At 40.3% G+C, this 17,890-nt stretch overlaps 1 protein-coding gene across 1 annotated transcript; it reads right to left on the minus strand.

Annotated features, from left to right (window-relative positions):
• Positions 1 to 9,746: 9,746 nt before the first annotated feature.
• LOC147638371 (uncharacterized) lies at positions 9,747 to 11,483 on the minus strand. The gene is made up of 2 exons (XM_086795577.1): positions 11,115 to 11,483; positions 9,747 to 10,963 (listed from the first exon to the last, which is right to left on the minus strand). Exons 1-2 carry the CDS (start codon positions 11,448 to 11,450, stop codon positions 9,950 to 9,952), a joined length of 1,350 nt encoding a protein of 449 aa, XP_086651703.1. The 5' UTR covers positions 11,451 to 11,483; the 3' UTR covers positions 9,747 to 9,949.
• Between the last annotated feature and the right edge of the window lie 6,407 nt (positions 11,484 to 17,890).

A 17,890-nucleotide genomic window follows, 5' to 3' on the forward strand; every position in this document is an offset into this window, starting at 1 on the left:
TTAGTGAGAAGCCGATGTTCTTTGTTTAGCTATATTTTTTAGGCAAAAAATAAGAACAAAGACAAAAGAAGCAAATAAATGTGCTTCAAAATCTCTTATGTGCAAGAATCTAGAAATTTCTATTTGAAAACTAAACTTTTTCTCTAATACTAGGTGTTAGACCCATTCCCTCTCCTTCGTTAAGTACAAAGGTCAAAGATAACACCAACAAAAGACTAAACTTAGGAGGGCAAGGTGACTTATTCTAGGCCTTACCTACACTATCTTGAAGGTTGGGCTATCCACCAAAAGAAGTTTTCGTCCTAGGATTTTCTAGCAAAGACCTATAATCAAGTAACATAGGTAGGTCCTCCAAGATGGTTTTTGTAATTTGTTTCTTGTTAAAAGATTGTTTAGGGAGTTAGTCATGTACATACAACTTTGGGAAAGCTCAAGGTTTTTTAAACTTTAATGCTTATACACATCATATATGTATGGTATTATCATGCTATAAGCTCACCAAAAAAATAAATGAAGAATGATACAAAAGCTTACATGCAAGGACATTTCAAAGTCCCCTTATGTATAATTAACTTTCCTCTAACCTTAAATTGGGGAACTAAAATCTAAGTTTGATATGCTAGATGAACTACTTATAACCCTATCAGATTAGTTTTGAGAAAGTTAAGTCCATTTTGGGATTTTACAAATTACAAAAGGAAGATTACACTCTTTGGACACGTGAGGAAGACTACACTCTTTATCGTTTCTTTGACACGTGAGGATAGTGAATCCTAGTAGAATCTTTTATTTGAAATTTAAATAAATTTAGAAACATACTTTTATAGTTTTGACATGCTAGATAGACTCTTTGGGCATGTTCCGATGGATTTAAGTATAAATTAAAACCATATTCCGATGAATATTAAGCTAGTTATTTTAAGTTTTGGGCCCACTAACCAAAACATAACCATATTCTAATGAATTTTGAGCAATTCATGGCCATTTTTTATTTTTGGCCCTAGACTTAAAATGGCCATAAATTGCTTATGCATCGATATATGGTCATGTTTATACTCACTAGCGTTGGCTTGTTTAGGCCCCCATGCCCAAAACTTAAAATGGTTATAAATTCCTCATGCATTGAAATATGGTCATGTTTATACTCACTAGCCATGGCTTATCTAGTCCCCCATGGCCATAACCTACTCATTCATCAAAATATGGTCATGTTTCTACTCACTAGTGGTGGCTTATCTAGGCCCCCATGCCATAACGGAGCTAACCATGTTTATCAAACGGGAAAATTGCCATCATTTAAGGTATTATTACTATGGCCTATGTACCTTAATCACACCTCTTCATTGAAAAAGCAATGTGGCATTACTTCCATCAGATATTTATATCCTTTTATTTAAGGTTTTTTTAAAAATAGATTACATATTTGGAATCCCTAATGGGTCTTTTTGAATAGGTTTGGAGGATCGACTTATCGCACTTGACTTTTTGCATTTTTCGTTCTCATCATACATCAAGATGTTCTTGGGTGAAAGCATGATAAGGTAGTACACTTCCTACCAGTTGCATTGGTTGCTACCACACTTGAAAACCAATATTAGTCGATTTAATATCATTATAAGATGTATTTAGCAATTTATATAGTGCCTTTTAGATATAATAAATGTGAAACAAGATTAAACAACCATGTTTAAATTATCCAACTCTGCATAAAGGTATCTCACAACCAGTCGTAAACCATTTTCCAAGACACAGGTTTTCAGCCCACCTTATCATGCTTTCACCCTCTTCCCCACCACCCATGATCAACGATTCATGTGGCTCTTTTAGCAAGAGGATCCACGCATATGCTTTTTTGCAGAAAGAAGGACAAGTGAAAAAGCTCAGTATTTTCTCTTGGAAGCTTGCCGTAAAATCTTAACATAAAAAGTCAAGGAAGCCCATTCAAAATATAAGTTATTTTGAAGCACATTGTTTGCTTCTTTTATCTTTGTTCTTGTTTTTGGTTTAAAAAATATAGCTAAACAAAGAACATCAACTTCTCACTAAAGAGAATCCATGAGTATGGACATGATAAGGAGGTTCATATGCTTGTAATGTTACAAAGGGTCTTAAAACCTTAGCTTCTTAAGGACCATTAAGCCATTTTCTTAATACTCATTGTTTCTCTTTAGTGAGAAGTTGTTCTTTGTTTAGTTGTATTTTTTAAACCAAAAACAAGAACAAAGACACAAGAAGCAAACAAATGTGTTTCAAAATCACTTATGTTTTGAATAGGTTTCCTTAACTTTTTGTGTTAAGCTTTTATGGCGGCGAGCTTCCAAGAGAAAACAATGAGATTTTCCACTTGTCGTTCTTCTTTCACCAAGAAGGCATACGCATGGTTCCTCTTGCTAAAAGAGCCACATGAATCATTGATCATGGTTGTGAGCGGAAGAACATCTTGATGATGAATGAAAAATGTAAAAAGCCAAGTATGATAAGTCAATTCTCCAAGGAGAGGATAGGGGTGGCAAATTAGGCTATCTAGATTAAGAAAAAGATCCAATTTGGCATTAGAAATGAGCAAGAGTGTTAAGTTTTTACGGCGGCGAGCTTCCAAGAGAAAACAATGAGATTTTCCACTTGTCCTTCTTCTTTCACCAAGTTCTTGATGATGAACGAAAAATGCAAAAAGCCAAGTATGATAAGTCAATTCTCCAAGGAGAGGGTGGCAAATTAGGCTATCTAGATTAAGAAAAAGATCCAATTTGGCATTAGAAATGAGCAAGAATCTAGAAATTTCTATTTGAAAACTAAACATTTTCTCTAATAATTAGGTGTAAGACCCATGCCCTCTCTTCCCTTGGGTATAAATGTCAAAGCTAACACTAGCAAAAGACTAAACTTACGAGGACAAGGCAACTTATTGTGGGCCTTACCTACACTATCTTGAAGGTTGGGCTATCCACCAAAAGAAGTTTCCTTCCTAGGATAGTTTATGCCCTTTATTTTGCCTTTGACTAATGTTTTATTAATTTTATACCTTGATTTTCTACTACACATGTCGTGTTTAGTTTTAATATTATTTTTATACTATGGAAATCAAATGAGCTACTAAGTTTATTAGAGATTTCAACAAACATAGCTATATGGGTGAATGGCATACGTCTAAGGCCATCAATGCATAGACCTAGTCAATGTGACGAAAATATAACAATACAAGGAGCAAATCAGGTCTAAGGGAGATACTATGACACACAAAAATATTACCTTTATTATGTATATATTTTGGTGGCTTTGCAATGCTATATAATATGGAAGCTCGTTTAAGAATCTTGCAACATCCAAAATGAAATGATTGTGCAATGGGGTGTCCACCTAACAATGGGGTGTCCACCTAACAATGGCTCTTTGTTTGCCATCTGGTTATCCAACAAATCTCTTAGGTGGGGGTGGTTCAGAACCTGTGTTTTCGCTATCCATGGATGTCATAGATCCTTTGGTTTTCCACCTCTGATTACTTTAGGGTGCTTGATCCTTTTCTTTTCAACCTCGGTAGCTTGTTAGTGTAATACTTTGGCACTCTGTATCCAACTCTACTTACTTCCACTTCTCAAGGAGAACTTGATCATAAAAGCCACCACTTGCACATCCAATAATGTTATGGTGTGATTTCTCATGAGTTGTACACACATTATAGTATCATAGTATACTTTGCAAATAAGTCAAGGGGTCACTTTTTAAAAACCAATATAGCACATGCATGTATGCACGCATTTAAAATATCCCTATTTTTAAATTTTGGCATTTCTTAACATGTTCTTTTATAAATATACATATTTAGATTTTAAATTAAAAACCCCCTCTAAAAAATCACATAAATAAATTACATTAATTGAATCCCTTCTTATATGTGTATGACATGTATGTCCCACAACTTAAAAAACCTCTCCATGTGTAAGGTGCTGTGCTACATATATATATGTGTATGACATGTATGTCATGCACATATATGTATCACATAAATAAATTACATTAATTGAATTTCTTCTTGTATGTGTATGATGTGTATGTCCCACAACTTTAAAAAACCCCTGCATATTTAAGGTGCTATGTTACATATATATAAAGTGAATGCTTTGGTATAGTTGTTCTACATAGGGATGTGAAAATAAAAGTGGGAATCCATGCCTACATTGCTTAGTTATGTACTTTTAGATTAACCTTTACAATAAGGCAAAAAAGTGGGAGACATATTAAGGTATGTGGAGATATGTTAAGGGATGTGGCATGTGGAGGAGTGTGTTGAGTTATATAATTAGACTGAATCCTTTTTAAATTCCTACATGGAGTATAATTAGAATGAACCCTATTCCTACATGGATGAAGAGGTTGTTTCCATGTGTAGATTTGGGATTTATATATGTGCCAATTAGGCTTGTTTTCTCTAGTCTAATAAAAATTCAAATAGTCTCTAATTAAATAAACCAAAACATAATTAAAGTTGATAACAAAAAGTTAGGTAGACCACACAAAAAGAGGATAAGGAAGGATATAGTGTGGGGAAAACTAGGGTGAAAAGTAGGGGACGGAATATTGGTAACTTCAAGTGGAAAAGTAGAGGATGGGATATTGGCAAATTCAAGTTGAAAAGTAGGAGGAGTCAATATACAATAAGAAGTAGGGAGGATCCATCTCCCCCTTTTTTAGACTCTAAAGTCACTTTCTAAGCTCACTAATGATTTCCCTATGTGTTATATGCACATTATGTGTGCATATACTAGGAGGCTAACCCACATTAGGCTTGTGAGCATGGGCGCATGGGAACAAGCTCTAGTGGAGCATGGGTTAGGACTAACCTTAAGGGTTAAGGTTAGGGTCAGGCATCCAAGGGTCACACATGGGAAATGGAGAGTCAAGAGTCACTTGAGGGCCCTCTTATATAATAGGGGCATGGGCCACACTCAAGGGAGGCTAAGGCTATGTTATCTTGAGGCTAGGTTATGATATGATGTTCTCTTGTATATAGAGGATTATATCTACTCACCTACCATTTTACACTGTAGCTACATGCTGCTGGATTGGAGTTATACCTCTTGATGGTATGGAACATCAAGATAACACAGCCTTAGCCTCCCTTGAGTGTGGCCCATACCCCTATTATATAGGAGAGCCCTCAAGTGACTCTTAGGTCTCCATTTCCTATGTGTGACCCTTGGATGCTTGACCCTAACCTTAACCCTTAAGGTTAGTCCTAACCCATGCTCCACTAGAGCTTGTTCCCATGCTCCCATGCTCACAAGCCTAATGTGGGTTAGCCTCCTAGTATATGCACACATAATGTGCATATAACACTATGAGAGGCCCTTTTTGAGTCCATATCTCCCCCCTAATGAGGCTTAGCCTAAGAGGACTTTTCTTTGTGACATATGAGCTTATGCTCTCTTTTTCAAGAATGATGAAAGTCTCCACATTTGAGATTTTTGTGTCATTGCCACACCCTTTTACTCTTTTAGTCTTTACAATTATTTATATATGCATTAGGTATTTTCTTATGTATGCAATAGCTCTCTTTTTGTTATGCTTCTCTTGTTTTTATGTAAGACTGAATTTCCCTCTCATTTACTGAATTTCCCTCTCATTTACTCTCATATGTTGTCCAATACCATTTAATAACCCACCTAAAAGACCAAAGAGGTTCTCCCTAAAACTAGCCAACATATAAAATTGTAAGTGAGACACAAATTAGCAATATAGAAAGTGGGAGAAAGTTTTCACATTCTTTTGGTTTATGATTTGAGTCCCAAGATTGTCCAAAAGTTTGCACCTTTTAAAACTACACAAAGAATCAATAAATCACATAATTTATATTAATTACATCAATCTCAAAGAAATTCTATTTCTAACAGGATATGGGACATGATTAGCATAAATTCTATTGGAAACTATGGAAATGTTGCAACAAAGTTGTGTTCCACAACACAGGAAAAATCAAGAGGAATGTATGTAGTAACCAGTTCTCTATTTATTTAATTGTTATATACCTTAAGACAAGAAGAAGCATTTCTTTTAAATTATTTCTATATATCTTAGGACAAGAGGAAGCATTTCTTTTTGTGTGTTATAATGGTCTATTTATTTACTTAGATTATTGCTATATACCTTAGGATAAGAGGAAGCATTTCTTTTTTACACTTATGCTATAATGGCATGTGTTATAATGGCCTATTGTCTACTAAACACCTCGAGTCGGCCACCCAACAAAAAAAGACCCAAAGAGGCCGTAGACCCCCAGTGTATAAATCTCTATACATGTAGCTGATCTCCATATACAGCTAAAACACAAACAATTGTGGAACCTTCTCACCTTGACCTGAGGTTCCCCTAAGAAGACCATTTAGCGATGTGGCCAGCCTTGGTTTGACACCAAGGCTAGCCATAATGTTTTGTCTTGGGAGACATGGACCTCATTAGGCCGCCCACCGCTCAAACCTTGTGATGTAACCATTATCGTGGTAAATAACGCCCAATCTATGACAATCGGTTATTTTGACGTGGAGTTTCTAATTGGACCTAAACCTGCATCGTGTAAGTTTTATGTGACCCTTGCTGTGTGCAGGTACATTGAAAGAGAGCATCATCCTGAGAAGAAATGGATGCTAGCCATGGATTGCATCATTAATTGGCAAAGAAGGACCGCAATGCTCAAGATCCCCTTTCGAATGGTCACCATACCCTTGGTGGGTGAGGCCACCCCAAACCTATCAACATCCTCAGCCTTGTCCTCCACTTACAAAGCCATCACCTCCAGCAACCACTAACACTAAATAAACCTCTCGCCTTGCTCGTGTGTCGACCAACCCCTCAAACTATTATGGAGATCCAAAATCTCGTCGCGGCACGAAAATAAAGACCACCTCCCTAACCTCAACCTCAGTAACCCTTCAAGGAGATCACCAAGAAAGAATGGGTAGCCAAGAGTACCTTGGCTAAGGGAAGTATGAAGCCCATGCAAGGATCTCGCGCAGAGCCACCATTTGGCTTGAAGTCTGAGATCCACCAAGTGGAAGTCCTATGCAACAATTGTCTACCCAAACCCCAAGACCCACTAGCTGGATCCCTCAAGTTGCTAGAAGCCCAAGGCTTCTACAAAGGGAACCCGTTCGTTTGGGTCCCAAAAACATAGATGTTCGCACAAACCCGGAAGCCAAAAAGATCTAGGTGATGGCCTCAGTACCTAGTACCACCCCAAAAATCAACATTCATGGAAGCACAAGGATTCTATGAAGGAAACCCCCACATCTACGTGCTGAGATCACCTATGACCCGTGACCCAAACCCCCTCAAGCTTTTGACGACCTGGACCACCATATTTGGGTGCCGAGATCAAAGAGACCTGTGACTTAATATACCCTTAAACGTCAAATCCAAGTGGGTGTGGAAACCCAACGCCATGCCTTCGTAAACTCCAAAGCTTAAGTGAAAATGGAGAGTAGTGGTCTCCACATAGACTGATGTGCCGACACTACCTTCAAAAAAGTCAGAAGTGCTCGTGGACTTTGAGCATCAAAAGAGGCAACACCTTGCTCATGAACAATGGCCCTACCCATTCTTGTTCCCATCAAACAAGAGCCAACCATGGTGCCAAATCCTAAAGAGAACCATGCACACACTTTTGTGGCTCAAAAAGATATGACCCCACAACACCTATGTGCGCTGCCACGTCACAACATCAACTAGCTAGAAGCCTAAAGTTTAAACAAGCACACTAGCCAAGCCGACCGTGCAGCAGCACGCTCGGTAAAGCCGAATCACGATTTGAGAAGAAGAATAAATGATTCAAGATGTGAGATTGGTAAAACCAAATTACGATTTAAGAAGTAGAATCGACGATCAAAGAAGTCAAATTGTCGAGTAGTTAGATCGCCACGATCCAAGATTGACGATCAAAGAAGATGAATCGTTTAAAAAGTTGAATCATCCAATAGTCAGATTACTATAATCTAAGATCGACGATCAAAGAAGATGAATCGTCAGAGAAGTTAAATCGTCCAGTAGTCAGATCGCCACGATCCAAGATCAATGATCAAAGAAGATGAATCGTCTGAAAAGCGAAATCGCCACGATCGAAAATCGATGATCAAAGGTGTGAGATCATGATCGTAGAAGTGAGATTGACAATCGAAGAAGGCAAATCATCAGGGAAGTACGGTTCATGATTCATGCCTTACGCTTCATGACTTTGACTGACACCTCATGCTTCACGATTCATGACTTGTGCTTCATGCCTCATGTCTAGAGTGAGAAGCTTGCTCAAGTGTACAGAGAGAAGCATGATTGCTCACATGTACAGAGAGAAGCATGATTGCTCACATGTAGAGAGAGAAGCACAATTGCATGCGTGTAGAGAGAGAAGGGGTAGATCGATGTGTTGTGCCTGCATGCAAAGAAGGGAAGAGAGATTATTGGTCTTACCGATCTACTGTAGAGAGCCTTGGTTGTCTATGCTACAAGAATGAAGAAGGGGAGAAGTAGAGGGAGTCATTCCGTGGCCGCCTTGCAAACAAAGAAGAAAGGTTTTGCCCTTGTGCCTTGGTAGACAAAGAGGGAGGATGATGGGCTCTTGCCCTTGTCCATCATTGCATGGAGAGCAACCTACAGATCCGGTACAAGGAGAGAGAACATCCTAAAGATTTAGTAAGCAGAGGTGCTTGGCCCCATTTGCAACCTCAAGCAGGGAAATCAAAGACAAGGAAGGTTATGCCTTGGCAGAAAGATAGGCAGATCATGCCTGTAGCAAAATCAAAGAAGAAGGGCTATACTCTAGTCGTAATTGGAACCAATTTATTTGAATTGAATCCCAAGGCTATAAAATATCCCTTTAGGTGTTTAGAATCCATGTCCCATGGTGAGGAGTTACGACGATAAGCGTTATGAAGAGGGACCTAGGTAACTAAAGTATGTATACTTTATCTCCTCGGCTATCTCCTTTATGTCCTCAACTATCTCCTTTATGTTCTCAACTATCTCCTTGATGTTATTGTAAATTGATTTATGTGTAGATCATCCATGTCATTGCTTATAGCTCAGTCCTCAAACTAGATGCATTTCGAGGTTTGATTAATAGGTATCTTTCTCCAGTCTTGGGTATAAAGCTTGACATACACTGGTATCCCAACTCACAGCGGCAAGGATGGATTAGTTGAAGTTTGATCTCTTGCAAGCTCATGAAAGCGGACCCCCTTTAGCGCAAAGAGATGCCGAAAACATGGTAAGAATTTGTGGCCCTCTTGATCTTTCTCGCATTACTTGCTATGGATGCCAACAAAAGGGACACTATGAATGGGATTATCCTAGAAGAGCTTCTTCTTCATCAAATTTTGTAAACCTAATTGATGCTACTAAGGAAGAAAATGTAAACCATGCAGGATTATATGTTTAATGGATTACTTGAGCGATTTACATCCAATTATAACGATTGACCTAAATTAATACCTATTGTCAACAATTATTATGAGGGGAAGAATATAAGGGCAGCCCACGTATATGGCCTCGCTATATTGCTCACAATAACCCTTGGAATCTGCAAGGCTTATAGCGGGAGAACTTATTTATTACAATGATTGGGAATTGACACCTTATGGTTTTATATAGTTAATCTCAGCAATTGACACCATATATTCTTAAATGAATTTATATAAGCAGTTCCGGAGCTGTCAATGTATTGTAACACTTTAGCCAAAAAAGCCACATGGAAGCTCTAATTAGGGATGACTTTGCCGAGTCAATTAATCATGGTGGCTAGAAAGCGTAGTAATCTAACAAGGGATTTACAAATTACAACCAGAGAAGCGGTAGATGACATAGAAGCATGATGAGTATTTAGAAGTGCATGGAGATTTGAAGACCATACGAGGAATGAATGAGTGTGTTAGATCAGATAATCTAAGTGATCAACTTGTCACATAATTCACGAGCTGTGCTTCACTGGCTGGAAGGGAGGAGAGGTGCAGAGGGTGAGCGACAAGCCGTCCGCTTGGAGCTGCGTTCCACGTGAAACATGACGACCTGTTGTTTGCTTATCGCATTTGGGGGAGCATGGATGATGATCAACCATGTAATTTGTAGAGCGCTGAAGTAAGTTTTGTTCTACGAACACCACATGAGGTAGAATCGGCTCGCAGCAAGCTAGGCGCACCGCGCTGGCTGAAGGCAGAGAGCTGCTATAACCTTTGTTAAACATCAATTCAAGGTGATTGGAGTCATAGATCGATGCTGCAGCTCCGTGGTGATCTACAACAGGCATGAGCTCTTCAACGGAAGCTTTCTCAAAGCTGCTATCTGCATTATTGCTTTGATCGCTGTAAGCGAAAGGAAGAAACGAGCAGGAGTCTCTTTTCTGCCGCCACAATTTAGTCTGTTTTTTAGTCTGTTTTGTTGATCTGCTGCTGCTGTCGTGCTCTAGCTGCTTTGTGGCCTCACTGAATATGCATTCGCTGGAAGTTGGAGTAGGCTCCAAAGGAAGACGTCGTTGCTCTTGATAATATTGCGGATGATCGGACTCCTGTTGTTGCCACCAGCAGATCGACGCCTCTCTGGGAAGCTCCGCCAGCTTCATTTTGCAAGATGAGTTGTAAGAGCCCGCCAAGGACGCATCCGACAACGATATTAACTTGGACAGCAGATCCTGCTCTTCATTCCGTTTGGCAGGCGTCTCTGGTGCAAAAGCATTAGCAGCAGCTGTAGCCGCGTACTTGTAGCTGTCGAAGATTGCACCCGGCAAGCTGCTACAGTTTAAAGTGCGAATCGGAGAGCTTGCCGGAGTACTGCTCGTGCTGCGGCCATACGCTGCCGGAGATGTCCAATACTGCTGTTTATCGCTAGCAGTACTGCCGTTCTGAGTGCATGACGACGACGGACTCACCTCCATTGCTGTCACAGCCGCTTCTCCTCCGTCACCTTCACCGCTCCTTTCACGGAAATTCTGACAAGGCGAACAGACGAAAACTTCCGTTTCAAACGGTACTCTGAAAGGAGAGCACGATGGACTACAGAAATTGATATTCCCACAGTGTGGCATTCTTTAATGGAAAACAACAGTTAAAACAAGCAGTAAGTTGAAGAACTGGCCTTACCTTCCGGTAAATAGTCCCGTCGTCCTCAACCTGCCAGCCAGCCTCATTGCACAGCGCCTTGAGGACTTCGTTGTGATCCGCGTGCTTCGGCAAGTGGTAGTTGCCGTTAGCCCGCAATCCGGCAAAGATTTTTGCGGCCACGGCACGCCGCTTTCGCTCACGCCTCTTGTTATCCTCTCGCTCTCGAGCAGAGGGCAAGCGCAGGACAGAGGCGGCCGCGCCGGCCTTGCCGGTGTTTGGCCGGCGCACGATCCAGGGCCCGGAGGTGGTCTTGATACACCCGCGGATTGTTGATTTTGGGGCGGGGTGAGGGCCAGGGGAGGTGTCGGAGTCCATTGATCCGGCAAAAGAAAGGTAATTGTAGGAAGACGGGCAGTGACGGAGAAAGCTGAAGAGGGTAGCAGTTAAACCTCGATAAATTCTGGCATTGTTCAGTGTTTATGGAATGTCGCTTTTGGCGCATGACAATGCTCTTTACTAATTGAAATAAGTTAAGGGGGGAGGGGGGGGACCGCAGGTTGCAAATGCTGGTGGTGGCAACTATCAATTTTGCATGACCGGTGATGTTGACCATGTAGTCAGTTGGCAGTGGTCAGTAATGAGGCGTGGCAACGTGCCGCTTCTAAGCTGGTAAGCTCGGCCGGGCCCGTAGCGTTCCGGAAACTATATATTTTTTAAGCCTAATTCTTGAATTTCAAGAGCTGTTTAGTGTTCACAGCGATTTAAGACAGCGAAAAACAAGGTTGCCTTGTCAAATCTCTTTTTTAAGATAATTTTCTTTCATATAAATGCCAAGTGTTCAGATGACATGATGCCAGTGTTCAGATGACATGAATCCTTCTCACCATGTGTTGAAGAGCAATTTTGGACAAGATGACGCGAACTTTCAAAAGTTCAAGAAAATGAGGCGGATTTTCAAAAGTTCAACATGCCCCAAGGTGAAGCGAACCCGTCTTTTCCCAAACCCTCAATCTCAGCTAATACCTTTCTTTTTGCAAAGACTAAGAACCTTTCATTAAAATTTCTTTAAAAGAAGGAAAACCTTCTTCTAGCTAATTTCTTACTCCTACTACCCCTACTGTTCTTGGCAAGAGAGGAGGTAGCCTTTACACAAATCCTTTTCTTTTTTCCTTTTTCCCCTTTTAAAAAAAATCTTAGCTTGAAAGTAAAGTACATATGTTATCACCCACACACAGAAGTGCCATCGCTCACACAAGGGAGATTTGAACTTCCTTAGCATTGTTTACCACCACAAGGTCTTAAAGACCCTTGTCAGGTGAGATCAATGGATGGAATTGATCTAAATTGTGACGCTTTTTTAAGGCCACCACGAATAAAGTAAACCCGAACAAGTAAACTACGTTGAGTAAATTGGAAAATTTCTATCTTAGTTTACTTTATAGTTTAGTAAGCAAGCATAGTTTACGTCCGTCCTAGTTACTCGGCAAATCATAGTTTACTTTGTAGTGTATGGGGTGAGGATGAATTTGGGTTTGTGACTTAGAAAAATTTAGAGCAAGAAATTATGTGCAAAAGAGGTTTTAAACTCGAGAGCTTGGGTCACCATTCCTCAGCACTATCTACCATGGGGTCTTAAAGATCCTTGTCAGGTGAGATCAATGGATGGCATTGATCTAAATCGCTGACGACTTTTTTGGGCTGTCAGATAAAGTAAACTCAGACAAGTTAACTCAAACAAGTAAACTACGTCCAATAAACTACAAAGTAAATTGAAAAATTCCATCTTAGTTTACTTTATAGTTTACTAAGCGATCATAGTTTACTTCCTAGTTTACTTTGTAGTTTACTAAGTGGGCATAGTTTACTTCTTAGTTTACTAAGCGGGCATATGTTACTTCTTAGTTTACTCGGTAAATCATAGTTTATTTTGTAGTTTACATCATCGGGTGTGAGAGTGAATTTGGGTTTAGGACTTGGAAAAATTTAGAGCAAGATGTTATGTATAAAACAGGATTTGAACTCGAGACCTTGGGTCACCATTGGGAACACCTATCTACTACACTATACCTTCAAGCAAGTGATTTGAACTTGAGACCTTGGGTCACCATTGGAAACACCTATCTACAACACTATACCTTCAAGCAATGGAACCATGTGGTTTCAAGCCATCATATTACTTCGCGAACGTAGTTTACTTGTTCGAGTTTACTTTATCCCACATCCCAAAAAAGGCATTGCGATTTAGATCAATGCCATCCATTGATCTCACTTGACAAGGGTCTTTAAGACCAAGTGGTAGATGGTGCTGAGGGTCACCAATGGGAACACCTATCCACTACGCTATACCTTCGAGTAATGGAGCCGTGTGGTTTCAAGCCATTATATTACTTCGTGATACACCGACATAGTTTACTTGTCCAAGTTTACTTTATTCGATGGTCCAAAAAAGGCGTCACGATTTAGATCAATGCTATCCATTGATTTAACCTAACAAGGGTCTTTAAGACCTCGTGGTAGATAGTGCTAAGGCACAACTTAGAGACTCTCGAACTCTATTCAATTGTTACACTAACACGCGATGTGTTGAAGAGAAACTATAGTTTGGAACAAACATTTTCTTCATAATTTTATATCCATATAACTAAATTTCAAAAATTTGGAGAACTATTTTTTCGTTCCCTATAAATTTGAGAAGATTTAAACTAGTTCTAATCTAGACCAATGCTCAAACCTGGGTGCGGCTTCAAAAATCATAAAATACCCTCAAATTTTGAGACTAAACGGTTTAATTTTTTTAGTAATAATAATTTTTAAATTCATAAAATATTCAAAAACTACTTGCAATTTTGTGAGATGGAAATTTTTCACCTATAACTTATTTTTGGAGCATTGGTTTTTGGAGAGTCTAGATCTCTGGTTATTAAAAATTTGATCAGCATTTCGACAATCAGCTCAAAGAGTTAGAACTTGGAGTCCGTACAACATCACTCAGCATCCGCTCTCTAAGCTCCCACCAAAGCTCGAGCCTCGAAATAATCGACATTCTAGTGTATTTTTACAAGACAAAATTTATTTAAAAAATTGGCTGAGATTTTGAGTAGCCCTTATTTTAAGGAATAAAATTTTCATATGTTTTATTGGTTGAAATTACTTTTTTCCCGAGTACTTGGAAGTTGGAAGTTCGACTCCCGAGACTGCTAGTCACCAGTGCCGACTCCCACCCGTCAAGGGCGGAGGTCGTTAGAGGGGGGATCAGGGCCGTCCAATCAAGGGGCCTTACTTTTCTGAATTTCCAGCTCGAGCCGATGTGGGTGCATCAAAATGTGAGCCGTGTCACCATCGATCTCATTAAATTCTGGAGTGCTGAGTGGTGGTCAGAATTTGCTGCAATTGCCTGTCATTATCAGAGGCAGAAACTAAGGCCCTTTACAGACCCCGTGGTGTCCATGCAAGTGTGGTGCGCTGGGCCAATGAGGGACACCGCCATGCAACCCGTCTTTACACACCGCCATGTCTCCCCCTCTTCGCCAAGCCACGCTGGCCTCCACGCCATGCCCGCATTTTGCCTGTGCGTGGGCAGCGGGACTTGGCTGCCCAAACTTGGGCGCAACTCCCTCCACCCAATCCTGTGGATTGGTGTGTCTTCGTTGCTGGGCTTCCCGCCAAAGAGCAAGGATAAAAATCGCTGCTGGGCTTCCCGCCAAAGAGCAAGGATAAAAATCGCTGCAGACCGAGACGATTTCCAGCATGAACATCTCTGCGTTTCTTTTGCAAATCAACATCTCGAGGTAAGCCTGTGTTTCTTCTGCAGTTCGATTTATGTGATAAGCTTGTGTTTTTTTTTTGGCGAGCTCTCTGTATTTTCTGCAAATCAACATCTCTGCATGCTGTTTTTGTATTTTCTACATCATAAACATGCTGCATGTTCTGCTTATCTATATTTTTTGCTCTCTGCATGCTGTTTTTTTAATGCATTTTTTTACAAAATAAGATATGCAGAGAGTATAAAAAATTGAGGTCTTTGAATCAAATTGATGTATTTACATGTTAAAACTTGATGCTGCTCATTATTTTTTGCTCCATGCTTATCTGTTTTTGCTGCATGTTCTGCTTATGTGTATTTTCTGCTCTTTGTTTTTGCATGCTGTCCCTCATTGGCCCACAGTGCACCATGTATGCAGCATCAAAGCTTTGAAACCCATTTGATGCTGTTTTTGTTGCATGCTATCCCTCATTGGCCCTTTTCAGACCACTTATGTGGCTCTGCCATGGGTGCTCATCAATGTGTAGTGCTCTTGCTTTTAATACTTTGATCACACACACATTTTTCCCCTCGCACTCACTACTACAATACATTCCATACTTCTTGCTACAATACAAGCAACATCTGCTCTCTATTTTTTGTGATTGCATGCTGTTTTTTCTGCAACATGTAAAAATAGCATGCAATCCAAGATAACAAAATAGAGCCTGCAATGTTTTGTGCAGTGAAGGTACAGCTTGATTAGAGTGATAAATTGTGTGTTATGTAGCTTGATTATGTGTTATGCATGACGTTGTCCCTCATTGGCCCAGCGCACCACTAATGCATGGGCTCTGCATTATGTGGCTCTACAGTGAAGGTACAGCTTCATTAGAGTGATAAATTATGTGTTATGTAGCTTGATTATGTGTTATGCATTATGTGGCTCTGCCATGGGTGTAGTGCTCTTGCTTTAATACTTTGTAGGCTACTTGACCAGCATCTAATTGACCCCTTTATTTTGACATTCCAGTAATCCCCCAATGGATTCCCAGAACTCGCAAGACAGCGAGTACATACCCTTATACTCCCAATATTCTCAGGCATCCTACTTTCCTTTGTATGCTTTTGGTGGTTCACCGTTTGCATTTACACCATACCAACGGCCCAACCCAATCGGCTAGTAGTCTTTGCATCAAAGTCCGCAACCCTCACAAGCAGAGATAGACATCTCATCTTTGACTCCGGAAGGGAAAAGTGATGTGGATGGGGTTTCTGCTCCAAAAAACTTCCAGTAAAACATAGAGTCCAACAATCAGATGATGTAGAGGTGCACGAGGTTGAAGTTTCCAACAAAGCCTCTGTGACCAAGAGATGTAGAAAGGCCTCTACGCCAAAGACCAATGTAGATCAACAAACACGGAAAAGGGAGGTTGGAAGGATGCATGGGTTGTTTAGCTCATTCACATTCGGGGCTCAATGCATGATGAGTTTGGAAAAACTCATAAGCAAGGGGTTGATCTATGGTCTAAAGTTGCCACTCAACTTGCAAGGCTATTCCCAGAGTGTGACAAAGACTGAAGGTTGCAAAAAGAAATGGGGTCATGTGTATACATACTACAAGAAGGACAAGGCCCATAATTCGATCTCTGGAAATGATTGTAAGGTAACATGTCAATGGTTTGATATCATTGATGAGTACATGCACAATCGAGCAAACGTGGTTAGATTCACCCATGCTTCAGTTGTGGGTGGTAACACCGACGGCCCACAGTTGGGAAAGTACATGAAGGAGAGGGCACACAATCCCATATGAAAATAGAAGCGCCCCAGAGCAATGTCCCCAATCTGCGACCACGAAAAAGATCGGAAGATTGAGGAATCCCTTCTTGACATGGCCAACACGGCCAAAGTCATGGCAGATCAGCACAAAGACTCTCTTGCGGATCGCAAGGCAGCAGAAGTCCAAAAGTTGCAAATGCTTGGCCAGCTTCCTTCAACTGTGACTGGCCTTTTGGATGTAGTGAAAAGTTTTAAAAAGAAGTGATTTCACTGTTATCTCTGCAAATTATGGTGTTTTAACATGTTTACTGTGTAAGTGAATTTGCCATCAAGTTTTTAGCTAATTTCAAGTTTTAACATGTAAACACACTAATGTTATGTAATCATAGGAATTTAGCCATTCTTCCATGTATTGCAGGGGATGGAAGACGAGTTAATTCTCACGTCTTCATGCTAGAAGATCATTCTAGAGTTTTGTTATGCAATCTCCACATCAGGTCTTCATGACCTGTACATTAAATGGCCTTCTTCTTATAGAATGTGTATCATGGCTAAAGGATTTCAAGCAATACATGGTATTCCGTTTGTTATTGGTGCAGTGAATGGTAGCCATGTTCCAATTATTGCCCCTCATGTGCACCATGAGGACTACTTTAATCGAAAGGGGTTTCATTCTATAATTTTGCTGATGACCGTTGCTTCTAACTACTTGGTTTGGGATTATGACATTGGTTGGGCAGGTTCTATGCATGATTGGAATGTATTCCAAAGAAGTGATCTAGGTCAGAGGTGTGAATCAAACAGCTTAGGCAATTATTGTTTACTTGGTGATTGTGCTTACCTTGCAAGGTTTTGGATGCTTCCTCCATTTAAAGGAAGTAAGGATGGATTATCCCCTGAGCAGTACTTTTGGAACTACATTCAATCTAGTTCACGGATGCCTGTGGAGCGGGCTTTTGGATTGCTAAAAGCTCGCTTTCGTATTTTATTGAAGAGATGTGACATGTTATTGCAGAATGTGCCAAAGATGGTTAGCACTTGTTTGGTCCTTCATAACATGTGCATTGTGCATGGAGATTCATTTGATGAGGGCTAGGTTCGAGAGGCACAAGCGGAGGTGGAGAGAGCAAACAATGATGCATTGGCTTTGGATCCAATCATTCAGAATGGGCTGCAAGTGGGTCTTGCTGAGGTTACAGCTTTGGTGCAAATTGATACCTCATCGGTTGTGCAGAGGGTACAATCATCAGAAACAGCACCACCTGATTCATCCCTGGGGCGCTGCAAGGAG

This window comes from Cibotium barometz, chromosome 5 (genome assembly GCF_041138505.1).
Source record: "Cibotium barometz isolate CiBa-2024 chromosome 5, ASM4113850v1, whole genome shotgun sequence".
Taxonomy (NCBI): domain Eukaryota; kingdom Viridiplantae; phylum Streptophyta; class Polypodiopsida; order Cyatheales; family Cibotiaceae; genus Cibotium; species Cibotium barometz.